This window comes from Melozone crissalis, unplaced genomic scaffold (assembly GCF_028551555.1).
Source record: "Melozone crissalis strain CALT ecotype California unplaced genomic scaffold, PUWL_Pcris_2 ptg000081l_1, whole genome shotgun sequence".
Lineage (NCBI taxonomy): Eukaryota > Metazoa > Chordata > Aves > Passeriformes > Passerellidae > Melozone > Melozone crissalis.
Window position 1 is genome coordinate 10,010,002 of NW_026535858.1, and position 27,104 is coordinate 10,037,105.

Consider the following 27,104-nt stretch of genomic DNA (forward strand, 5'->3'; position numbering starts at 1 on the left):
CAACCTCCACAAGCTTGGGTTGACATTTGAAAAGTAAAATAAGGGGGGAAAAAAAGACACCACTGAGAAATAATACCTCAAAAAGGTCACCTTTCTGATAACTGAACATTATTCAGTCAATTCAAAGGGCTTTTATTATGTAGTGTAGTCTTAAAGCAGACAGCAAGGTAAGAGTAGTAAAAAAAGGACCAAATAAGCACTCACCAACACTGTGAAGGGAACAAATGAGGCACAACTGGGTACTACCATATCTGTTTGTAAGGAACACTGGCAAAACACCCAGAAGAGCACAAAGCAACCAGTGCTCACAGTTAAACCTGCCAAAGCTGCTAAGTCAGGATGTAAGCACCACGCAAAATTACATGGCTTCAATATTTTAGGTTTACACTTGTGTAAGGAAACATCTCAATTGTCTATCTATATATTCAAAATAGGAGTGTATTTCAAGATTTTAAAGTAATGCAAAAGAATGTAAGCATAAGAGAAGAATGGCAAAATAATTTCCTAGCATTACTTGCAGTCTGTGCACTTTTACATAATAAAGCTAAACAGAGGAAAAACTCTTAAGCATGAATGTTCACAAACCAGTGCATCTTAGAAAACATTAGAGATCTGCAAACTGATCTTTTCTTCCCACTAGAATACCTACCAATGACTGGGTTTTCAGAAGTCACACTGATTTCAGAAAGTTTTCAAACATACACATTATGTTGGCAGGCCAATCTTGCACTGTCTGCATCATTGTCTATACTACTATCAATGAAGCCTTCTGGATTTCACTTTCTGTGAAGTTTTCAGATGCTGTGACATAACAGAGCATCTGAGAGCTTAACACAGGTGTTTCCACCTTATCAACAATTCTTTCATTGTTTTCTTTGATGGAGTTTTCCACCACTTTGGAACAATTCAGCATTGATTACTGACACAGAGATGTTGCAGATATGAGCAGAGACAAAAGAACAGTGCTGGATTCAAGCCACAGTTCCCAGTTTACATCCAACATAACCTGTACTGGTTAAACAGATGTCTCCTCAGCAAAGGAATTCCACAGCAGAGCAAGGTGTCAAACAGCTCAGTGTGCTGAACCTCTGAGTACTGGGAACCTCTGAGTACCTGCAGGTCATGACAGTGATGCTACAAACCACAGGGCACTACACACTGAGCAGCACCACACAGCACAATGATGAAAAAATTGTTGAGGCCACCAGCAGACCTGCAGCCTCCTCTTTCTGTGGGCAGCTGGCACTGGGAAAGGACAGAACAGGGAAATGTGACTGAACCTAAGGGCTGGCAACCAAAGCAGGAGAAGCAAAGGAGAGAGTTTAATACCCAGCAGGTAAGAGCAAGGGGTCAGGAGCAGAGTGGTTGTATCACTGTTATAGCTGCCGTGACCGAAATTAGTAAAATATGCCTCATCCAAACATCCTGGCAAAATTTAACTCAGGGAGTTACATTCACACCTGCCTAACATTGCTCCTTGCAGCCATAACTACAATATTCTTGGATACCTGTTCTGAATTATTGCAGTAGTCTAAGATACTAAAATCCTTGCCACATGAAGGTGCAGTAGCCCTTTTCCACCAAGGATATTTTAGTTTGCTGTGAAATTAGTCCAAGTGATAGGTATGAAGAGAAGCATTAATTAGCTTTCTGGAGATGTCTGGAGTTTGTTCTTTCTGTGTATGACAAACTTCTCCATGTAATCAACAAGAGCTAAAACCAAAAGCTACTCCAGAACTTGTGCTGGTTGTCCAGCTAAGATGAGACAAAGTGGAAAGCACCAATGCAGCTGCACCATGTCACTGGACCTCTCCCTGTAGTAGCCACTGTGTTTTGTGTTTGGCTCCAGGACCATGGGAATGAACATGAGGACACTGTGATGGCCCAGGATGAATTTAGAACACACACTCTGTTTTTTTTCTTACAAATAGCCCAATACTATAAAGAGCTGGAAAACAATACTAAATCTTGCTTCAAACATAAATAAATAACTCAAAGAGATTCTTCAGCATGAGGCACTCGGAAAAACTGCTCTGATCTATAGTTACAGAGACAAAATAGAGAGGCACCTTGTGATTTAATGCCAGGTACTTATCAGTGATGATCCAAGATAAGCTGTACAGTAACTGTTAGCTGTTGGGCTTAAGAGATGTTTGGCAAAATATGCCTCATCCAAACATCCTGGCAAAATTTAACTCAGGAAGTTACATTCACACCTGCCTAACATTGCTCCTTGCAGCCATAACTAAAATATCCTTGGACACCTGTTCTGAATTATTGTAGTAGTCTAAGATACTAAAAACCTTGCCACCTGAAGGTGCAGTAGCACTTTTCCACCAAAGATGCTGTGAAATTAATCCAAGTGATAGGTATGGAGAGAAGTTTAATTAATGCTTTCTGGAGATTTCTGGGAGCTGGGTTTGAAAAGAGAAAGGATGCCAGAAAGTGGTCCTCTGCTCAGTGCAGCAACCTCATTCCTTCACCCTTGTTTCCCATTTCATCCTTTGCTTCCTTGCACGCAGCAGCAGCACACGTAAAGCTGACCACCCTTCCTTCCCCCTGGATCCTGGAACAAGCCACAGCCCCAGAGCCAAACCACTAAAGAGCACACAGAGTTCCCTCCCTTGGGAGAGGAGAGAATGAGCTGCACATGGCCTAAGCCATTGCTGAATCTCAGTACATGGCTGTGGGAACACATGGCAAAGGTAAGCCTTGGCTAAGAATCTACACAGCAAAGCTGAGAACAGGCAGGTTCCACTGTCACTGCCAAAAAGCACAAAAACCAGCATCCCCTGTGATGAGGAACCCCCTCACCAAAAGAGATTCTGGGTTACACAGAATCAGCCTGCCCAGCTCACAAGCCACCTGCTCTGGAAGCTGTTCATGTAATGTATAAACGTCTCTTAAGGCAGGGAAGGATTTAGGGTCCATATTAAATGTATATCCACTTACTGGCACCTTATACAGGCTAAAGGCAGTCTGGAAAACAAGAAGGCAGAATGTGGAATTGACAGGTTTTCAAAGATGATGTGGACAATCATTTCCGAACAGAGCAAACCAAATGTAAAGCTCCAGAGCTCAAATTTACTTAAAAAAAACGAGTCTAAAACGCTCCCAAAGTAAACAGCTTGAGTCCTACTTAGCTGAAGAAGCCTGAAAGCTGAAAACTGGAGATAGTTTTACAAATTGCTTGAATGCAGTACAAGGGTCAGCAAGAACTCACAAGCCCTGAAAAGACTGAAATGCACCCCAGCAAAGGTAGCAGACAGCACACCATTGCCAAACTACTCATGGTACTGAACTGGGGATGTTGGGAGAAAATTACGAGCTCAGCCCTGTAAAGGGATACTCACACAGCTTGGAGAGTGACTCCTGTGCAACTATTTATAAGGAGCAGAATAGTGGAAACCCAGGGCACTGGGATTATTTCTCTGTCTGCTCTGGGGTGCCCTGACCCCCAGGGGAGCACTGACTTTGACCCTCACTCATGGAGAAAGTTTCCCAGACTTCAAGGTAGACCAGAATCCACAAAAGTGTGAAATAGATTATAGAGAGCAGTGTAGGTGTATCATCACTTGGTAAGAAATTTAGGTTTTGGGATTTTTAGTCTGTTGTGGATGGAAGCAAGATGGAGGGCACAGGGTGCTGTCCTGGGTTTCTTCTTCATGCTTCTTCTTCCTTCTTCTTCATGGGTTTGGGTGGCATTTTGTAATTGGACAGAAAAATCCACATTGCAGCTCTTTGGGATCAGTTATTGGGTTAAAAGGGAAAATAATCTCAGTGTCAGCTCTTAATTGGACGGTTTAGTCTCGAAAGACCTTGGAACAAGAGATTGTTGGCCATTTTGTGCCTTCTAATGAAAAGTTGCTGAACTTAAAGTAATAAGACTGCTTTACTCATAAGAAATAATAAAAATTTGAGTCCAAACATGAAACACCATCTCAACTGCCTTCAATGCAGACCCAGAGAAACCCACAACTGGTACCCCCACACAGAATGTGTTTTTTCTGGTAGGGCTCAGAGAGCATTTCCAACAGGGTGCAATTGCTTTGTATACTTATTTAAGGGGGGAACAAGGGCAGGAGCAGGGGGATTAAAAGGAAAAAAAAAAATCTGTTTACAGCATTGTGCTGCTTTTCAAATGATGTTTTCTTACATGGCTCCAGTTTTAGGCACAACCACTGAGTTTCACGTGAATGTAATACTGCTGCAAGTATTGCAGTGGAGAATCTGACTTCATGTGCTATGGCATATATTGTTGGTGGCTCTGCTACTGCATTTTACAAGGTCATTTTTCTTGGTGTGGGAACACTGTTATTCTTGGTGTGCAAGGCTTGCTATGGAAAAATTAGAAGTGAAGAGGATAAACTTCTCAGTGAAATATTTTCTCTCAGAATGAAAGCACAGATTTTAGAGTATCGTAAAGTATGAAAAATGTCTTCCAAAATTTATGTTCGAGCCTTCCCTTGGTTTTAGAACTATGTAAAAAGATAGAAACATACCCAAACTGCTTTTTCCATCTCTTAATATAGCTTCATTTGCTCTTCTTCAGAAAAGAAAGTCTGTAGCTTTTTATTTCATAAATATGCTCCAGAACAGCTTCTGGATGATAATTAAATTAGACCTAGTAGAATTCTCAGCAGAAAAAATATCCCCCTTCCTCAGTTATCCATTTTTTTCCCACTTGGAAGAGATGGAAGGAAGGGAATGAAATCTGTCTGAGAAACACAAGGCTGATTCCCTCTCATAACTCAAGACTGTGAGCTATTTTCTAACTCCAGCATGGATTTCCCATTTTGTGCTCATTTGCCCTGCCACAGCCCAGTTCTAACAGCAGCAAGAGCAAGGAAAACATAACTTGCTTAATTTTAGGATGGAAGGGGTTTTTTTTCCTCTATATTTCTTTCATTTCTCAGTCCTATTAATTGCAGGGGTTAACCCAACTGAAAGACCAAAAGAAATCAAAACCTACCCTGCAAAATCCTTCCTTCATTTGAAGGACCAAGGATGGGAGAAAGAGAAGCTCTTCCTTCTCTTACTGAATCAGACTTCAAATGCTTACAGGTGTTTTAGACTATTTAAATCTCCAACAATATTTTAAGATTACGAAGGATTCTTCCTGAATTCATTTTAAGTAAAAAGGACCCAATTCTGACTACCTCATTTGTGCAAACAGACTGCCTAAGCCCTAATAGACCACATCCTCTATTTGATAATTGCCAGGGACTTTTGATACAAATTTGCCATGTTGAAAGACGTCTATAAACATATTTGTTGCAAAGATTACTCTTTCCTGGATTTGCCACACTTCTTCAAGAGAAATTTCACCAAATGCAACACGGATCTACTCACTTCTCACAATCACTCCTCTCCACAGATGTACCAGGACAGAAAAGCCCTGAGAGATGTCTAAGTGCTCATATCAACAAGTCTGGGTTTGTGCAGTATTTCCCACACTGATTCTCTCCCTGTGAGTGCAGTGCATGAGGATTTTGCATTTACTTCAGCATGTGCCATGATACAGCCCAAAACCTGCCAAAATCAGAAGACCCCAGTGCAAACTTCTCATTGAGCATCTGCCTGCTTAAGTGCAACTTTCTAAAGCCAGCAATAGAATCCCTGGAAGTTATAAAACCAGAAAATTGATAGACTTCCATCTGTTTAACCAATTTCTCTAATCAATATCCTTTCCCCCAGTAATGTTTTGTGCAGACACTGTCTCCCAAATACGTATCTGCAGAATCAATGGAGTTGGGAACGCTACAAATGGCAAAACATTATGAAAATATGAGCTGCTAAAGCTATCACGGTGCTTAAAGGCACAGAGTTTATTAAGGTAATCTGTAAAACATCACTGCAGAAAAAATTCTTGAAGCCAACAATCTACAGGTTTTCGTGAGACAGCCAACTGCAATGATAATAATCCAAGATAGTTATCTGAAGATGATTTTCCTTGTTTCACCCTAACCTTAAAAGAGTGCTCTAAAAGGAGCCCCTCAGGGAAATGGCATCACCTAGAGTTCCCACTTGCCCAGATGTTTCTCTCATTATGTTACAAGCCTGTCAAGAAAAGGCAAATTCAGGGTTATTCTAATGATAGCAAACACCTCATAAAAAACCTCTCCAAATTTACTTTTCCAAGGAACATCCTTTAAAAAGGCATTCCCAGTGCCCATGAGGAAAGAAAGCATCATTTATAAAACATTATTACCAGAAATCTTGCAGATATTAAAAAAAAACATCCTGGAATGTCAAGGCGGTGATAAAAGTGCAGCGAGAGCACGGTGGGGCCTGACCCACAGTGCAGGGCTCAGCACTCCCCAGCAGCACTCCCACCAAGTCCAGCAGGAGGTTTTCTGAGCTAGGGGGGACCTGGCTCCAGGCTGTGGCTGGGATGTTGAGCCTGCAGCTCTGGGTTCCCTCCCGTGGCCAGGGGGTTCATTTTGTGGACCACCAGCACGGAGTGACCAGCACAGCCGGCACCCTCCTGACTTCTCCTTGGCTTTTATCCTTTTATCCTCTGCAGATGCTGGGATTCTTACCCAGATGATGGATGGTTTACATAAATTTATAGTGATAATAATTATGACTTTTTGTCAGTTTATCCCATGACTTGGTAGCTGATTTTATTTTACCACTTGGATGGAGAAGAGAGCTGGCCAGGGCACATGCAACTGACCAGAGATTTACAAGCTTTGTCTGCAGATGTTGGTGATGCTGCAGCTTTGATCACTGTCTCCAACCATTATAAATCAATGGCAACATGAATAAAAAGAACGACCTGAAAGAATACCGAAACAGAACAAAAAAATTCCTTCACTTCTGTTGGACATAATACACAGTGGAGTTTCATGGGAGAAGGCTTTCAAAAGCCTGGAATGGGCTAGCTGGGTCACAAGCACTGTCCTTCACATCACAAGCACTTTAGACCCTAAGTTTGCTGCCTATTTCAGGACGGAATGTCAGCCTGTCTCTTGGAGCTTTCCGAGGAAAGCCATACACTTAGTGCCAGCACTTCCCGAGACCATACACCCATCAGTTCCCCCACACTCCGGGGAACCCTGTGCCCCGCGAAGGCAGGATGCCCTGGGTGGGACACGCCGTGCCTGACACGGCTGTTCCCATCCCTTCCCTGCCCCACAGGCTGCCCAGGTGCGCTGCGGGAACACGCGTGGGAGCCGCCCCGACGCCTGTGCCTTTGCCACCGCTGCCCCGACAGCGTAAAGCCGAGGAGGGCGGGGGACACCCCGTAAAAAAAGCCCCGGGGGAAGCCCTCGGACGGGGGAGCCCTCGGGGCCGGGCCGGGCGTGAGGAGGAGGAGGAGGAGAAGGAGGAGGAGGAGGAGGAGGATGCGGATGCGGCCGGGGCAGGTGCACGGCGCCGGCTCCCCCGGCTCGGCCAGCCCCGCGGTGCCCCGGGGCCGCGGGAGGGTGCGGGGGAGGCGGCGGCACTCACCTGCCGCTGGCTGTGGTTGCCGGCAGCCGAGGGGGCGTGCGGCTCCCCGCCGCCGCCGCGCAGCACGGTGATGTGCAAGGTGAGCAGGAGCAGCCCCAGCAGCAGCAGCAGCTCGGCCGCCAGCCGCACCATCCTCTTGAGCCGGGCGGCTTTAGGGCCCCGCGGCGGCGGCGGCGGGCGCGGAGGAGGCGGAGGAGGAGGAGGAGCCGCGGCGGCCGCCGCCACCGGGACCGCCACCGGAGCGGCCCCGGCCCCGGCCCCGGGAGCCGCAGGACGGGCGGCGGGGAGCGCGGCGCTCTCGGCGTCGGCGGGGCGGGCGGCGGGCGCGGGGCAGCGGCGGCAGCAGCAGCAGCAGCAGCAGCGGGGGCCGCCGCACCACGGCGGAGCCACGTCGGGGCGGGATGCGGCCAGAGTCCCGGCGCTGCCCGGCGGCGGGCGGCAGGTACCCGAGGCCGGCGGCGTCTCTGCGGGCAGCCCTGCAAGCCAGAGGCACCGCGGGCCGTCGGAAGGAGGGAGCGGGCGGCCGAAGCTCCTCGGGGAGCCGCGGCCGGCGGAGAGCAGCGGCTTTCGGCGGCCGGCGGGGACACGCTGCGAGCACGGGGGGAGCCGGCAGTGCGTGTGCGAGGGAGAGGGAGGAGGGAGGAGAGCCAGGCGGGGGGGGCCGGGGACGAGTCTCACATGGCGGGGAAGCCGGGACGCTCCGAGGGGAGGAGAGAGCTCGGGGCTATCGCCTCCCTCCGTGCGCGGGGATGGGGGTGGCCCCCGCACCAGCTTCCCCCGCCGCCGCCGTGTCCTCGCCCGCCCCGCCGCTCCCCCCTCCCCTCCCGAGGGCCGTCGAGGCGTCTCCCTGCCCTGCCCGGCCCTGCCCTGCTCTGCCCGGCCCCCGCTGTCCCGGCTCCTTGCCGTGCGGGGAGAAGAGAGCGGGGCACCCCGCCGGCTCCCAGCTCCCCTCGGGCTGCGAGCTCCCCGGGGAAAAAGAGGGGCAGATTGCAGCTTCCCTTTCCCGTGCCCCTTCCTCTTCCTCCCCTGGCTCAGCCGTGGGCAATGGGATAGGGGGCAGATCTGGGTGGAGGGGATGCGCAAAGCTTCAGCTGCCCGCTGCCCTCCCGAGGAGTTGGATACCTGGCTCCATCTCTCCTCTCTGTTCCCTCCAGTGCCCTGGGGCTGGCAGGGGTAGCGCCGCACTCGCTCCTGCCACCGTGCGTGCGTGTTTGCGAGCGGCTGCCGCTCCTGCTCCTGCTGCTGCTGCTCCCAGCCCCACTTTCTCGCCCCCTCGCTCTGTGTCGGGAGAGGTACGTGTCGGATGCTTTTATACCGCCCTGCCTCCTTCCCCTGCTCCCCCCCTTTTCCTTCGTCCTCTCTGCAGCTCCTGCTCCAGCCTGGCGTGTCCCCCCCTCCTCCCCGTGCCGAGCTGCTCCTCTCCGTGCCCTGCTTTGCCAGGACACCCGCACCCCTCCCCACACACGGCTGCACCTTGCGTCCCCACTGCCTGCCCTGCTCGGCTGGGATGGATCTGCCCTGCAGGGACACGTCCCTTTCAGCCGGTCTGTCTGTCCCCAGTGGGACTTCACCAGGGTTTGGCACTCATTACTCTTCCTCTGGGTTGCTGACCCGTGTCAGTACTGTGGAAAAACCTTTCTCTCTCAGATGGGAGGCCCTCAAACTTAAAAGTAGCGTGGGCTTGAGAGTATGTGAAAATGCGGGTCAGATTATCACTTGCTGTAAGTCAATATCTCAGCGCCCAGTCTGAGGGAGCTGGGCTGCTTTGTGGGTGCTCAAGGTGCAGCTCAGTGTAACAAGAATAAACACAGCTCAAATCAATTTGAAGCATAAATAAAGCCTCCTAACAAAAAATGGGAGTTTTGGAATCTTTGTTGTCGTTCTTGCGCAATTGGGAATGTTATGTGTAAAAATGAGGATACGAACGATCTGTTCGTGTGTGACAGCTGAGGCTGGATTGGTCTAAAACGTCTAAATTGGGGAAAAAGTATCCCCCAATCTGAAACATTTTCATCTGGAGACCAGTGTCCTCAGCAGGGTTTCCTGCAAGGTAAGTGTGAGATGTTTTCGAAGTGTGTGGTGCCAGCTGGGACAAGGCACATCATGGGAGCCTTAGCCCGCACTGTGCCCTGGAAAAGTGGCACTCTTGGGACATGAGGAGCATCAGAGCTCCCCAGAGGTTCCTTGCAGGTCTTGGAGCATCTGAAAGCTTTGGCCATGAGTGAGTCAGGATGATGTCCAGTGATAACCACTGTCAATGACTGCGCAGGAATCAGGCAAGAATATAGTTAATATGATTGCACCGGGGTATCATTAAAGATGTGACCAAAAGCCACAAGCCCCAAACCTTCAGATTTAAGGATTTTTAAATCCGCAAACATGCTCCATGTTAGCACTGCAGTAGGAATGATCAGCACAGATGGTTGTGCAGGGCAGGGACTCCCATGGGTCTGCCCTTGATGTGTCAGAGGTGCAGCTCCCATCCAGTGGCAGCACTTGTTGAAAATTACTCGGTATGGCACCAATGCTCTTGGATCACCCAGAGCTATTCAATACTGCATAAAGCCATAACAGCCTGTGGGACTGTCACATGGCTTTTAAAAAATGTGATGCCCTTTTTTTGTTTTTTTAACCCAAACATTCCTTGGGCTAATCAAGAAGATAAAAACACTGATTGTACTTTGGATGTCATCACTCGGCCTTCGCTCTCCTCCTGCCACCCTTGCTGTGATCCTGGTGGCAGTGAGCAGAAGCAGGGCAGCTACAGGAGGCAGGCTTGGCAGCCAAGAGGCACAAGTGTCCTCCAGGTTTGCCAAAGTCTGAGCATACCTATTGGCTGTTGAAGAAAAGTGGAAACTTGGCACATGAGTTCTGCATTTCAGAGCTGCATAGCGCCAGTCGACAGCCCTCAGAGCAAGGCTGAAGGCTCCTAATGCAAAACAGTCTGAGTGACAGCCTGGTTTAAAACACACATGGATCTGCCCCAGCCAAGCTCTGGGTAATGCAAGCTCTCCCTTGCCTTATGAAACTGAACCCAAAGACATCTTTAATCCAGATGAGATGGGCCCGTACTGGTGAGCATCTCCTCGTGGCACATCCCTGCACTGAGCTGTTGTGCAAAGCTAGGGAGGGACAGAGCAGGGCTGCTTGCAGCTGCAGGCGGGTGGCAGTGAGCAACCAAAGCCTCTTCCCACTGGAAAAAGTTGGTGTAGAAGTGGCATTTGGGAATGGCACTGCTGCCTGTGAGGCTGTCTGGAGCAGCGAGGCAGGAGTGGGCACACACATGCTCTGGAGATGCCCCTTTAATTTCACAAACACTCTTCAGTCAGCAGATGACTTCATCAATGAGTCCAGATGGCTAAATCAAGACCTGCAGGGGGGATGGATTTAAAAGCAGAGGGGAAAGTTCTCTTTTCCCAGCTGGGTGGACACTTGCTCAAGCAGCCCCCATTGAGTCCCTGGAAGATGAAGTTCACCAGGAGGAGGAGACCATAGCTAGCCTGGGGGGGATGCTGCTCCTGGGATGTGGTTGTGGGCACTCCACAGGGAGCTGGATCAGCAAGTGGGTCTGGCAGTGGTGCTGGGATAAGAGAGGTGTGTTCCTGTGATAGCTCCCTGTAAATGTTCACAGCTCACATCTCACCCCCCCATCTCCAGCTTTTACCTTCCATTTCTCTTCCCTCCAGTGAGAAAGGCAGACTCAGCTCCTGTGTGCTCCCAGCTTCTTGCCAGTGCCAGGGAAGTAGCAAGAGCCATTGGGAAAAGAGCCCAGGCTCTTTGATGAGCCCCACAGTGCCCGGTCAGATGGTGCAGCCCAGCTCAGGTATGGCAGTCAGGAAGCTGTGGGAGGTCCTTGACACCCTGCCTCTCACACACCTCACATGTTCCTCCTTGTGCAGCTTCAGGAGTGAGTAGTGGCTGTCCACGTTGCAGCCTCCACCATGGGGTGAGGACTTTCCCTGGGAGATGTTTCAGGACTCTGCTGGCTACAGCTGTGACACTGCCAGAGGAAGGGCCCAGGGTCTCCCTTGCACCAGCCTGCCAACAAAAATGCCACTGTGCCACCTTCAGTGCTCCAAGCCTGCAAGCTTTGTCCAGGGCTGAATTTGTCATGTCCTTACTGACATGTCCTGATGGGGATGCTCCTGTCTCCTGCTGTAGCCATCACAGGTTATCACCCATGTACTGTCCCCCACACTGCCTGGGGCCAGCCCCTCTGCATCACTGTGCACTTGGTGTTGAGTCCTGGAAACCAAAGTGTTGCCTGAGACAGAGCACACTGCAGAGGCTGGGTGCTCCTAGGGACTGAAATGAACATTTTGTTTTGTTTCATTGATTGTACCTGGTCAAGTGTGAAAAATCCTCACTTTGGATGAGTGCCACCAGGTGACAACCTTCAAGGCCAATGTGAAAATCACTGGATAAGAAGGGAAGAGAAAAAAAAATCAGTATGATATAATATAAACCAACATAACTCGCTTTAAATGCTTTATCTCAGAAGTGAGAAGGCCCACTGGGTTTTATGTCACAGTATTAAGACTTCCTATACTAAGCAGTCCCAGCAGTTAAAAGTTATTGGTGTTTACCTGATTGTCCACTTTACCCCTTCCCTGTCCACCCTGGCATTGCTCCAGGACTGTGAAGGCATCCTGTCTGTGAGATCTGACAGCTTTTCAGAGCAGCATTGCTGCTCCTCAGCCTGCACCCACTCCCAGGATGCCGTCGTTTCATCTTTAAGCCTGGGGGTTGCTTTAAATTTATCAGGGATGAAAACCTGGCTCCACTGAAGTCGTTGGCAAAGCTCCCATTGACTTCAGAGGAGCCAGGATTTCACCCTAAGATGCTTTGTAGATTATTGGTGAATGGAAAGCATACGTCTGGCTTCTCCAGGGTTATTATTGTTGGTGGTGACCTCTGCTCTGGCAAGCATTGAGCAAGGCTGGGTTGAGACAGATGCTCAAAGCTTTCCCTACCTCTTCTCCTGCTTCCTCACAGGGGCTTTGCTTTATGGCTCATCATCTTGGATGCTGCTTATCAAGGAATACCTTCCCGTCGCCTGCCAGTGGAATTTAATGCCTGTTTGCCCACATTCCCCTTCCCCCAAGGCCAGCAGATCAGCAGATAGGAGACAGAATGGCTGATTAGCTTTCTAGCCCCAACCTCTTAGCTATAAGCTGCAAATGCACACACAAGTGTCTTCTCTCAGAAAAAAAAAAAAAGGAAAGAAAAAAGAATAACATTCCCTTGCAGGCAACCTAAGTCTTTCTGTGACTCATGGTTCCTTTATCTCAATAAATTACTACTTGAATAGTAACCACCCTCTTTTTAAAAGAGCTGATTAGCTTAGGGTTCTCAGTTTTCCTGCTTCTCCTAGACTGGTGCTTTTCTTCCCGTCTACATATTTTGCCACCAGCTGGGGTCAAGATTTCTGAGTTCTGCAGTGCCTGTGTGACAGGCTGGAAATTCAGCAGCCACTTTATTAAAACTTGAAGCCAAACCAGAAATGTATAACAAGTCTGGATTATGGAATATGGAAATGGAGGAAACAGAAACAACAGTCCAGTCCACTTTCCCAACAGCTAGGCTGGGGTTTTTTAATACCAAATTCTCTTTATTTTACGCTCTGCCACATTTTCACTTTTCAATATGCTGCACATTTTTGTGCTGTGGCAGTATGGGGCTGTGGGAACCAGCACGCCAGGCTGGGCTTGCCAGAAGTGCCCAAAGACTCTGAATTCTGCTGACTTTCATGAGAGCTTGCCACAAGGCAAATTTGCCTCTTTGGAGAAATGCAGTGAAACCAGCAAATGCCTTTCCTCTGGAGAGAGTTTTAGCGCTGCAGAAGTGCCTGGGTTGGTGCAGTGGAGCTGAGTGTTTCAAACAGAGTAAAGGCTCCCACTCTGGATTGATCTACCCTCATTCCTGATGGTTTTTTGGCAGCAGTGAGCCTTTAGGTTGGCTCATCCACTAACTTGACTCAGCCAAATTTATCACTAAATTCAAATTATTACATGAAATAAATCAGGCTGCAGCTCACCCTGTGTATACATAGGTTGTCTGTGGGTGCACAGCAGCACCCAAACAGGTCTGGTGGGTGCTAAATACAGAGCAAGGAGGTGATCCTGGCATAGCTGACAGCTAAAAAAGATGTAAATTACCCTAAGGTAGTGTTTGACTAAGGCTTGAATTTCTTGATTGCTTCTGACAGGTCTTATCCTATGTCCAGCAGTTTTTGAGAGTTAAAAAAAAAAAAAAAATTAGAGCAATTGATACCTTCTGCACCTATGGTTTTCAACTCTTCACTTCTGCAGGGAAAATATCACATTATTGGCTTGCAATTGGCTTTTTTCAAGGCTTCTTTTGTGACTCTGGAGATCAGAAACATAATAACAACAACAACAATAATAATATATATAATATAATATAATATAATATAATATAATATAATATAATATAATATAATATAATATAATATAATATATGTTATATTATTACATAATAATAATAATAAAAACAACATCATAAGGCCAATTCAGGCTGAAGGACAGCTCTGCAGGAGGAAAGGGAAAGGATTTCACAGTGAATCCTGTGGTGGTGGGTGAGATGAAAGCCTGTCTCCTAAAAGAAGCGTTTACCTGTATCCATTGCAGGAAGGCCTTCATTCCGAGAGGTGAAGAAAATGGAGCTCATTTCTGAATGACTTCCTGTTTAAAGTGCCACCTTGCCTCATCTGGATGATTTAACACCCCTGTGGCACAGCCTGTGCAGAGGGATTTGAACTCCTCTTGGTGAGTTGCAGCACTGGCACAGGTAAGGATCTGCCTGGTCTAGTTACAGGTCCTGGAAAGGAAATCAGGGGGGGTCATTTTATTGGTTTTGCTCAGTCAGTTCCCTGCTTGGCAGCCAGCACTTGTATTTCCCAATGTCTTTGTGCAGTGCTTGTCAAGTCAAAATGATGCCACATCAGTGAAACATTTGGTTTTGCAACCTGCATATTTTAATACTCCAGTAATTAAGTACTGAAGTCCTGAATTTACACTAAAGTTTCTCAGCCCAATTTTGAGCCAGTGCTTTAGCAGTACTAATGATAAACACTCTCTTCTGTAAAGCAAAGGTTTCCAGATAAGCACTGCACACCACAAGCTGATGTAGGAGGGAAAATGCCACAATCCTGTTTCAACAAAGGTGACAGAACCATGGAGAGTGAGGGCAGGTTCTTTCCCTGCCATTTTGCTCTTTTGTCTGAGGGCCATTGGTGCACCAAAATCAGAGCCTGATGAGAAATGCTGTATTCCCTGCAGTGACTGTATTCCCTGTCTCTGCAGGGAATACAGTCACTGTCAGGATCTGTGACTAGTCCTTTAAAACATCCATTTTTCTGAAATGCAAGGAAAAAGCTTTAATGGGAAGTAAATCTTTGTTCTGTAGGGATTGTGACAAGGTACCCAGTAAAGGTGTTTGGCTGTAAGAAAACACCAAGAACAGGCTCAGAGTTACTACAGCAGGTGAAGGAATAATTTAAACTAGCAAATGTGTTTAATGCTTTTTATTAAGTTGCTGAGGTGCCAAATAAATTCCTCTTGGACAAAGGATGGGCATTTGGGTCAGGTGCTCCTCCCAGCAGGGTAGAGGTGCAGGCTGTCTCTGTGCCCTCCCTTAGTGCAGTGTTGCTCACAGCAGCGCCCATGTCTGTGACACCTCAGTACCTAAAACAATAATCCCAATACTAAACAGTGAGGGACTCCCTGGGGGATGTCCCAGCTTGGATAGGACAGGAATAACTGGGGAATGTGGAGGATGACTTTATGTCAAATAAGGCAACAGAGAAAGAAAACAGAGTCTGGGACCTCTCATGTGAAGCATTTAATTCTAAGAAAACCATTCTCTGCTACCCAGCTTCCAGTGTGCTGTCTGGCAAACAAATGTGCAGATTGCTGGTGCTCTCAGGCTCAGTTTGGATAGCAACAGCTTCACCTGCTGTCCACAGTGCAATGCTGGGAGTCTGGGTGGGTCTGGATGAGATGGTCAGAGCACAGAGAGAAGCTGCAGAAAGCTCCAGGGAGCCAAACCTGCTTGCTGCATGCCAGTAAACAGCAGGCAGGGAGCACAGACACTCACCAGGCACTGGGGAAATCGCACAAACATCTCTCCTGGTCCTGCCAGAGCAGATGTTCTTGGATGGAGACACCGCTCTGGGCTGGCTGGAGGCTCCTGGGAGAGATGGAGGGAGGATGGCTTGAATGTGCAGCACTTTGGTACCTGCACTGAGGCAATCACTGCAGATCAAAGCAGGTGTTTATTCAAGGCAGCTGCCCTGTCTGTAGGAGATTTTCACTCCTCTGGTGCCCTGAAGACAGCAGCAAGTGTGAAACACAGCAGCATGGAAGAAGCAATACCTGGAGCTCCACCTTGCTGACAGAGACAGGCACTTGCTGCTAATGAGCAATGAAGATTTTTCTTCTCTATGGATTAGTGACATCCTTGTGCAGTTGGAATTGGCTTCAGCAGGTGATGCAATGCTACACAAATCCTCATGGGAGGGTTTGGTACAGAAAAGGGGCACACATCACTGCAAACAGCACAGCCCCCTCTGACCAGGCCTTTATAAAGTTGCTCATTTTGTGCAGTTATATCAGATAACACTTTATGCATTTTCTTATACATAATCTCATTCTTTCACAACGTGACGTGTGTGAGTTTATTGTTGCTGCTGAAGCTGCTGGTGTTTTTTTTCTGGATAGCCAACCAGTCTGTCCAGCTGGCAGGGCAGCTGGGCCAGCTTCTTGCAGTTTTAGTTCCAGAGTCACCTTTTCACAAGATTGAAAACTCCGAGGCAGTTTCTAGCCCTCGATCCACAAAGCAGGTTGTTGATAAGATTGTTGGCTCAAGAAAATAGGAAATTTGTAGCTGGGCCCACTATAAAAGGAAATTCTTTTCCATGATTTACAAATAAATGAACTTCAGTGCAGGCAGGATCAGACCCTGTGTGTGAAGAATCTTTTTACTTTATATGGAGATAAATACAGTATGAGACATATAAGTAGAGAGATCTTTTTTAAACAAGAAACTACTTGAAACAGAATGAGAAAGGGAAAGCAAATTAACCCTTTTTTGACTTCTGGTTCTTAAACTCAAGTAGCTTTTTAGTAGGTCCCTGGGGGAGTTCTTCTGTAAAATGCTCCAATTTACAAGTGGGTTTAACTACAACGTGTTGCTTTTCAACCACAGACAGACAGGAAAAGATCCAATTGACACCTGCATCAGAGAACAAATGGGACACAAAAGATGAAATTCATTTCAAAGGGTCTATTTGTCATGGATTAAACCAGGGGGGCTACTATTTCAGGATGGATTCTGCTCCCATTCTAGTCAATGGGGAAAAAAACCCCTATTTGAGTGAATAATGCAGAACCTGCCCCTTGGCAAAGAAAAGAGTTGGTCTTTGCTGAAGTTTTACTGACAATTCTGCAGTAAGGGGGATATAGTACTTCTGAAATGCTCGATTTTGAAGCCAGATGTTTGAAATTTGAATATTCACACTTGCAGAACTTTCAACAGACCGATGAAAGTTTACTGAAAAACAATTGGGAATACAAGAATTTTTTTTTTAAGAATGCAAAGTACCACAGTGCTTTTTAAAAATAGGTTTTCAATTATTTGATTCAAGTCTAACTCAATTTAGAAAATTCTTCCTGTCTAAAGCAATTTCTTCCTGTCTAAAGCAATTTGTGTGTGTGTGTAAGAACAGAGAAAAATTGCTGAAATTATGCTTTTTAGAAATTCAAACCAAAGGGAAAAAAACCGACTACCTCATTGCCAGTAGTTTCATTAAAGGACATAAAGAGATGCCAAAGCAAAAACTCCAAATCCTGAATATGCTTAACAATTTGTGTGCAGGGGTTGTGTTTACAGAGCTCCCCTAAACACACATCCCCATTTTTGCACTTTCTGGTTTGGTCCCTGGGTGCCAGTGAGGTGTCCTCAGCTGCTTGGCTTGGCTGCAACCCAGCCCTGCCTGCCCCAAGCAAACAAAAAAAAAAAAAAAAAAAAAAAAAAAAAAAAAAAAAAAAAAAAAAAAAAAAAATCCCTGACACGAACATTTTGGCAGCTCTTTGTTTCAAAGAGAGTAGAACTTTGTCTCCTCCTTGCTGTCCTTTGATTTCTGTGGATGTGGCGGTGGCCTGGGTTTCCAAATCCCTGTCCCAGCCAAGCAGCAAGCCAGGGTTCATTCTCACATCCCTACCTGCCTCTAATCCCCAGCTGGGTCCACACTTAAACTTTTGGCTGTGTGTTTAGTTACTGGGGGGGCTGTGGGAGTTAGAGCCTGGACTGTAATCTGCTGTTCCGCTCTCACCATGAACCCCACAACTTTTTTTTTTTTTTTTTTTTTAAATTCCCTTAAAACCTTCAAACTTTGAGCCACTTAAGTGTACTGAATGAGTGGGATATTTTTTAAACTGGCATTGCTAAGGATGCCATGTATAGAGGAAATCATGAAGCCAAAGGGGCTCCAAAGCAGAAGGCAAACTCTGGTGGCTGGAGATTTTAACTCCCAGCTCCTGAGCACTCCAGCTTCAACCAGGAGACCTGAAAGCTTCATTTGGGAGTGTCTGGTGGCATTTGCTGCTGCAGAGCACCCAGAGTGTGGAGGCTGCAGAATCTGGGCTGTGTAAACCCCAAAGGTGTCCCAGAGCAGCAGCTCCAGCACACAGAAGGTGATGGTGCACAGGTGCTAACTCTGAATTTCCTGCCTTTTGTAGCCAGTATTGTGCCCCTTCCAACCACATTAAGAAATAATTTCATGTTAAAGGCTGGGTTTTGGCATGCATTTACTCACATGCTTGAAATCTGATTTCTGCCTTTTTAACACCCAATTGCTCCTCGAGGCTAAAGGACACAGGGTTTTACATCAGTTTAACTCTTCCAGTTTGAAACTGGTGTGACTGGGGTGTAGGTGCCCCCTCCTTCAGGTAGGGAGGATGCAAACCATGTGCTTTCCAATCTGCAGGAATAATCAATACTATTATAAAGCACTTTTTGGTGTTAACCTCCCTTTCTTTAGGGATTTCAACTAAAAAAAATCCCATACCCTCCAACTGAAATAGATAGAGAATGTATGTGCAGGATGTGAAAGGACTGGAAGGCATGGTCACTCCTGCTTAAAAATGCAATTAGAGACATTAGGTGTGAAGAGATCAGTTGGATGTGTGTGAAATTCAAGCTGCTGATTGTAGACTTATAAACAAAAATAGCAGTGGTTAAAGGTGCTGAGCCTGCAACCTGCCCCAAGAACCCCAAGCAAACTCACCTATGTTTATGTGACTGCCTGAAAAACTGATTATAACTGGACACCATCTTGGAGGAAAAATGAATCTGTAAATGTTTAAATTGCTCTGGTTTTTCTCCTTCTTGTGGTTATCAAATCTATTTGCAAATGAGTTAAGTATGGCAGCTTTAATTCTGCCTCTAGTAAACCCATGGCAATCCTCTCAGAAGCACAAGGACTACAAACAGTCCTGGTTTGAGTAGAGCAGTGGTTATGTCTGTCATGGCATCTACTTATTGTAGGAACCAGCATCAGATCAAATAGTTGATACAGTCCTTGAAGAAATAGAGGACTTGCAAGGATAACATAAAAAGATATTTGATATCTCTCCAGTCCACTGACATTCTTTGATTGTTTCAGCAAAATACCAGACAAGGGTTACCTGGGCTTGCAGAGAGACTCCTGCTAGAGCTGATGACATGAACTGAACAATCAGGGCTGAAAATTCTGCCACTGACTGAAAATTATTTAAATAATACATTTAAAAAAAAAAGTAGACTAATAACACACACATATATGTATATATTAAAAAAAATTGACACACACATAAATGTAAATATAAATCTAAGAAGTGATTGCTAAATTTAGCAGGCAACCCAAAAGTGACAAAGCTAAACAAAGCTGAAGCAAAGGAGGAATTTCCCATGTGAGGAGGGACTTGGGCAAAAAGGAAGGAAGGGAGCAGACATACAAGTGGATTGAAAAGTAAAACAGCAACGGGTTTGCACAAAGGGAAATTACCTCTTCCATCCTATTGGACAAAGGGAATGCAGCATCATTAATTGACATGAATTCTGGAAGCAAAAAGGACCATGCTTTTAAATAAATAATGTCTAACACTGTAGAAATGAGTAGTGGGATTCAGACAAAAAAGTGTTGAAACCAGAAGAACAAACAATTTCTCAGCAAATCTAAGCATTCCTGAGTGACCAAAATCTCTCCCTTGTATAGCATGATATTAAGAAAATCAGTGGTGCTCCATCTGGTTTTTAATGTGGAATGCTGCATTTGCTTCACAGGGATCCCTGTGCAGTTCCTGAGCCTGCTGATTTTACTTTTGCTTTCTTCAGCTGCTTGTTGCTGCCCTACAGATTCATAAACTACAGGCTGGAAATCTCTTTTCTAGAGGATTTCAACCTTTGGAGCTCAGGACACAGTCATCTTAAAACCAATTAAAAAAAAAAAAACCAAACTAACTACTGATGGGAATGGAAAGATTCTGCATTGGACTTAATGATCTAGGGCAAGGAGAAAACATCCCTTTCATCCAGGAATTGTGTAATTGTCTATTATGGGCTACAGTCTCTGCTTTAAAATGAGTGACAAAACTCATATTGAAATAAACAGAAGAAGGATTTGACCCATGAGGGTTCAGACATTTTGAAGCATCTCATTTGCTGATTGCTGACAAAAAAGAACATGGGAAAAACAATTCAGTCCTTAGACAATACTCTTGCAATGACTGATAAGGCTCTCTCTCCGCCAAAAAACCCAAACCAAGCAAGAAACCTGAGCTGATGTCTCCACAGTGCATATGTATATTTATGAGAGTAAATTTGCTTTTTGCCCAAGTGGAAGTCCAGACTATGCAGAGAAAATCAATTTTGTATGTAATTTGGGTGTTTCCTTGAGCTCAGGAATGTGTTTATTTATATATTATTTAATAGAGGAACAGTATAGGAAATAAGCAGCACTCGAAAGACTGGTCAAGGCTATCATTACAAATGAAGAAACCAGGCTAAAAGACCAATGTGTTAGGCTGACAAACTGGATTTTAAATTAAGTTTTAGCTGGAATGAGTTTCTAAAGCTATTTTTAGCCTCAACCATGTGAGAAGCACATGGCTCCATAAATACATTCCCCTCAAGAATAAGTTAATGGGGGTGGGGTGTGTGGAAGGAAACAACCTAAACAATTCATTTAAAGTTAATAACTGAGTCAAGAACTTTATAGCTTTGTTTTGGAAGCATTTGTCATTAAAGTGTGATTCACTTTTGCAATTACATCCATTCACAGACCAGCAGTGCATGGGACAGTGGGCTGAAGGGAGGGTTCCAATGGGGCCCTCTCAGCCTCCCTGGAGATCAGCCAGAGGGGAATTGCTCAGCATGTTGGTGCAGCCTCTGGCTGTGAAACACCCCACAGAGAAACCTGCCTTTTCCTCTGCTCTTACAGAGAGGGCCCTGGGAGAATCAGCCTATATGAAACCCTCCAGGCATCGTTTGGGAAAACTGCACATAGGAACAGTAAAGAAAAGAACAGCCACAAAATAACGCCCAGACATTTTCACCAAATATACATATTTGACATTTTCACCAATATTTCCCCATCCAGGGAGGGAGCCACTGGATGCCCTAAACACATTTGATCTTCCAGCAGAAGAGAGCACTTCCAAGAGAAAGACTTTGTGCAACAGAGTGTGTTTTCCCAGCTACATCAGCAGACCTCACGTAAAGGCTACAGCTCCTCTACAAATCTCCTCTCCTCTGGGCAGAGATAAAGATGACAAAGGACTGGTGCAATTAAAGAGTATCATTATGTCCTCAGTCTTCAAGCATTTCAGTCAGGAGATGCTCCTTAGCTTTAGAAAACAAAATAAAGAGGCAAAAAGTAGAGAGAGATAATTGGGACTCTTGGGCTTGTTTATTCTGGTTCATCCTCTGACCCAAGAGGTCACAGGCCAGTTGCTTTGGTGCTGCAGCTCCCTGGGTCTGTGGATGAGTAAATCCAGTCCTGGTATGAGAGCAGACATGGAGGACTTGGCTGCTTCTTCATTTTGCTTGTTTTGTTAAGTCACTGTAGACATCAAATTGCTGCTGTGGTGAATTTGGCTCCCAGTCTGGAGGTGGCACTCTGAGGGATCTCCAAATCCATCTGTGGCCAACAGGGTCATGGAGCAAAAGCAGCTGGACCTCTGTGCTAATGAAGGATCTGGAGGAGTTAGCTGTCTGTTCCAGCTTTGCAGATTTATTATTTTTGTCATGTTGGATGGGAGATGTAGAGGTTTCTCCCTCACTTTGACTGCTGTGTTACATAGGATTTTCTCTGGTACATGATCCACATAAAGGTTTAAGTAAATACAGAAATCCAGAAAAGAGACTCTAGTAGTTGAAATGGCAATGAACTGTAGTTTTTGGCATGCTGAAGCCTGGGTTTCACCTCCCTGTCCTATATGCTCATGTGTGTATCTCTGACTATGGACTTCATTTTCTTAAACTGTACAGAGAAGTTTATCTTTGGTTACTTCTACTGTGGATTACTGGCTTTGCCTCTTTTCAACCTACAGATCAAAGACATTATGTAAAAACAGTGCAATTATGACTAAAATAAACACTTTAAACTCTGTTACTGTGATTTCATCCAGATTTTTTTCCCCCTTAGGTTTGTACTAACACTCATGTGACTCAATCAGCATTGGTAGCAATCCCCTGCTGATCCATCATTTGTACCAGGAAGACTTAACTGGTGCAACTTGTATTTTATTTCCTTTTTCCAGCCTGTCAAAAGTACATGCCCTTATGAAATGTACATGTGATACTCAGAAATCAAAAGAACAGCTAATTAATTACATCCCACCTCCTCATATGGAAAATGGATCTAAACTAGCATCTAAAACACAATGTGTTTGCTTTAAATAGCCAAATGCTGAGGGACCAGAGAGATCTGTGGGGATTTTTTGGCACCATATGAAGATTCTTTCAGCCCTCGAATCCCCCACCCTTGAATTCTGTGGTGGGTTGGTAGGGAAAGGATATAAAAATGTGGAATTTTTTAAAAAGGCTTTTCTCTTTGTTTTCTATTCTCTTTGGCTGCACTCTTATATTTTAATACCGTATAATAGTAAGGAACAAGGAGGGTCGTTCAAAAATATTTTTTAATCTTTATTAGAAACAGAGCTGCCTTTTGATGCTGCTGGACCACATTTACCTACAAAGCCCTAAAATGGCTGAAAGAACTGCAACCATAGCTGCTACTTAGGGGTTTTGAGGGGTGCCCACACAGTCGGAATGACGGCTGGCAGTGGGGAATACCAGGCTCTCGCTAAGTTTGTACGTGGGGCTGACCACTTCAGTATTGAGGCATTTCCCTGGGGTCCAAAATTAGATACCAGCGTTGCTCTTTTGCTTCAGAAACAAAAAAGATGCTTTGCTTAAGCCTGACTTTTTTCCACTTAACCCCCTCTGTCATTAAGGCACATTTTACTTTAATTTGCCATGATGGGACAGTGTGATGAATTTAAGGGTTTTGGTGAACGAGGAGGGGATTGCTCATGTATTAATAGCTATGAAGGGGAGCAACAGTGAGAAATGGAGGGAACTTTGGTCTCAGCTGTGACGTGAGTTAGTTCTCTTTCCTCCAAGAGCACATGTACACTTGGGCTTCTTTATGGCTCCATACCTTGCCCTTTCAGACTTCATTCTACAGCCTGCACCAGAAAAGGAAATCTGAAAAAAGCTTCTGGAAAGAATAAGAAAGGTACAGGGAATATAAGGGTTTACAATAGAAGGTTTCATAATTCAAATTATGAAGGCTGCCCCATCCTATTCCAGCAGTGGAGGTGGAAGCCTGTTTGCTCTTCCTCCCACATGCCTAACAATTCCAGCATCTATTGCCATTTGCACAGATGAACAACAGAGCCTCCTGTCACTGGAATTTACAGATTTATTCCACCTGCAGTCATTTCTATTTCTTGCCCAGTTTGTAAAGCATAATCAACCCTCAATTTCCATGCCATGGACAAGATCTCACATTTCCATAAAAAAGAAGTCAAACTTGCTGCTAATACTTATTCAAATGGATCAGAAGATCCCAGTGCCTCACTTGGGCACACAGGCACAGCTCCTGTGAATTGAGCTGCTGGCATCACTTCATATCCCATATGGAATGCAACATCAGCCTATTAGGAACATTAATGTAAACTAACAGTCATATTTTAAAACAAGTAAACAAGAATTAAAGAAAACTATAACAATTAGAAATGTGCAATTTTACAAGGAGGAGAATGTGAATGCATACAAAAAAAAAAGGAGTATGAAAAGAATGGTAATTTGCCTTGTATAATGCATGAAAATGTCTGGGCTTCTCCATTCTTATTTTTGATCTTGAAAAATCATTCTCAGATGATTAGAGAGAAAAAAAAATCACTAATATGGTGTAAAAATCTCATTAAACATATGCATGTTACCTTACGCTCTTTGGTGAAGTTACAATAGAATTTTTTTTCTCCTTAAGAATGAGGAAAATGCAACTCCAGTAAATACTATGTTCCTCCCAAAATAAATGGATCAACAGCATGTCACCCTGAATTATCTTGAGAAAAATATCCAGCAGAAGTTACAGAAACATCACAGATATACAGACCAAGTATCTTAAGCTAGGCAAAGTATCTCTTATTGCTCGTTTTTATCTTTCTCTAAAGGGAAGCTATGTTTGACCTCTAAGGAAGGTCAACAACTTAATTATTGTACTCAAGACAAAGCTACTCTGTGCACAGGAAATGAAAGCTAAAGAGAAGCACTTTGAGAAGAAAGATGTTTTACTCTCTTAAATAAATGAGACCTCAAAAATTCAATATTCTTTTCATCCTGACCAAGCCTTCTGGCTGGATGCTAAGTGATGTTCATTGGGTAAAGACAGGAAATCCAGGAGCCTTCCTGCCTTTGCAAGACAAGAGTCATAGTAGGGCAAAGCTGCTTGGAAGATGAAGGAAAAAAGAAAAAAGTCCATATAGGGAGGGCTCTCACAATCACAATCTTTCGTTAGAAAGCCAAATCCACTTGCTTGAGAAATGAAGACATTGAGGCATTTTGATTAAAAAACCCCTTCACTTCCAATTCCTGGACACCACTTAGAAGTGGATAGCTTGGCTCTCCGAGAAGGTTGGAACTGGAGGAACAAGGAACAGGCAGGAGCAGTCAGGCTCCGTGACTTGTCCCTTTCTGACAGGGCCCATAACATTAATCTAAACACACCAAAACAGAAAGGCAAAAAGGGATGTGTCACCATCACACCTGATAAGCACTGTGCCCTGGTGCTGAGCTCTCTAACCAGCACTGCTCTGCCACTGCTCTGTCCTTATTTTGCTGCCACACACAGGAGCTATGAGAGGTTTGCTTGACCTTGGAGGTCCCTTCAGTAAAAATGCTGGGCTTTTATTCAGGTCTGATTGTGCTCTTCAGACCAGAAGGAAGGACAGAGCTTTCTGTAGCTCACAGAAAGCAAGGAAAGGTACAGCAGGAATGTGCAGCTTTAGGACTACAGGGGGAATCCAGCTTCATCAAAAAGCTCAGAAAAGGGAAGTTATTCACCAGTGCTGGAAAGACATGCATCTTTTAACAAGGAAGGGCTGGCAAATGCTGTAAATTACCAGCCACAAGCATTTTCCAGAGAGGAAAATATTGCATTTGATTAATGCAATGACTGCAGCCCTGCTTTGGGTATGGTGTCTGCTTTTTAATCACATGAACATTCAGATAAAAACCATCTTGGAGTGCTCCTAGTGAGAGGAATGTGGGCAAGTGTGTAAGTGTGCACTGCCTCTTTCTAGAGCTTGACAACACATCTTCCAGTATTCCAACAAGCAAGAACCTCCATAGAAATGGCTGGATTATCAGCAGTGCAGTGTTGCAGCTTCTCCTGTGGTTAATGTGCTCCTGGAAAAGTCCAAGAGGGTAAGGAAATACCTCTGACCTGTCCTATATCCCCAGCTGTGAGGCTGGCTGATGTTCATTTTTGGCATTTTACCTGCTCAGTGATGACTGAATGGGATTCTTTCCAAGAGCATCCTAGTGATTTACAGATTGTGCTGCATTTTTAGATGTCACATAGAACTTGGGAGCCTGTATTAATTAGTAATGCAAATGGCAAATAATTAAGGTAGGGGACCTGTGGGAAAATGGAGCAGTCATGTGATGAGAAGCTATCCTAAATCCTATTCACTAAGAAAATTAGTTTAGTTTGCACAGATAACTTAATCCTGGCATTTTTTACCATTTGAATACCTGAGAAATACTTTCTTACATAAAAGGAGGAACCATATCAACTGCTCAGCCTTGCAGGGTTTATGAGCTTCAAGAATGCAAGAGTGACCCTTTCCAATCAAACATCACCATTTATCCATTGGATCTTTAGTGATGTTTTGACTTTGATTTCCACAGGGCCCCTTGATTCTTCTCTCAAAATTGGCAGAGGTGCCCTAAAACTTGGTCTCTTGTCAGGTAATTGGTGTGATAAGTGGCAACCTTCAGGATATTCACTACAGATGATAAGGCATTTCAGAGGGAGAAGAAACATTTAAGTTTCAAGTTCAAAGTCAGATACTTCTGCCTTTTACAGCTTATGGGAAAATGGGGAAAAATTGTCCTAAGCAGGCAAATTTTCACTAAAGTCTACACAGTGGTTGAGAACAGAGTGGTCTGGCTAATGGAACAGCTGATTACAGGGATTTAACACAAACAGATTTTAGGAGCTCTGAGATTGAGTTTAATCTGTTCTCGTGCATGCACTGATGAATCCCACAGCCTGTACCTGGGCCAAGCTGTCACAGTCCCTGCTGCCAGGATGTAAATGTCATCTGCACTCTTTGTTCTCAGATCTATGACCTTGCATTTTGCTGGTTTAAAACACATGTTCAGAGGAGTCCACTTTGCCAAGTGTTGCAGTTTGCCTCACAGACATGGCCTGTTTTGTTTATTTACCACTGTGGCATTTCTGCAACTTTTCCAGCAGCTGATTTATTTCTTTTGTCCTTCTAAATCCTTTATAACACTAATGAACATCTTGGGGGAAAGAACAAATCATTGCAGGACCTTGATAAAAACACCCTCCTGATACTTTTTATATCAATTTACTCACTTAATGTGCACTGCACCTTGGGTAGTGACATTATTTTGTACCACTATAGTGTATAGTGTCACTAAGAGTGACACTATTTTGTACCACTATTGTCATGATCAAAACTATAATGACTGGTGTAATTTATGCCACAATCTCTGGAACTTAATGTTAGCTCCTTTGTGCACCTGATTTTCTTGCAGTTGTCAGAAGTGACATCAGGTTCACTGGCCTATATTTTCTTGGGGATAGAGGAAATCTTTCCTTCATCTTTCGAAAATAGGTAATTATTTGCTCATTTCTAGTTCTCTGGAATTTCCCATATACCTTATGAGGTAAGAAGGTCCCCAAGAAATGTTGATATAAAGTAGAGCATGCCATAAACAAGATACAAAAATCTCATCCTTGAGGCTTGGACACCATGTTGTAACACTTGGCTTCAGCCAGATCAGGATGGAAATGGATAATATTTGTTTCTGTGGATTAGTAA

The 27,104-nt window shown here is 45.0% G+C and overlaps 1 protein-coding gene across 1 annotated transcript in view; it reads right to left on the reverse strand.

Annotated features, from left to right (window-relative positions):
• ISM1 (isthmin 1) overlaps window positions 1-7,587 on the reverse strand; it is a 40,285-nt gene extending 32,698 nt beyond the window's left edge. Inside the window, exon 1 of the mRNA XM_054290512.1 lies at window positions 7,456-7,587. Within this exon, the coding sequence (XP_054146487.1) occupies window positions 7,456-7,587 (132 nt within the window). The remainder of the gene's footprint in view (window positions 1-7,455) is intronic.
• Window positions 7,588-27,104: the final 19,517 nt, after the last annotated feature.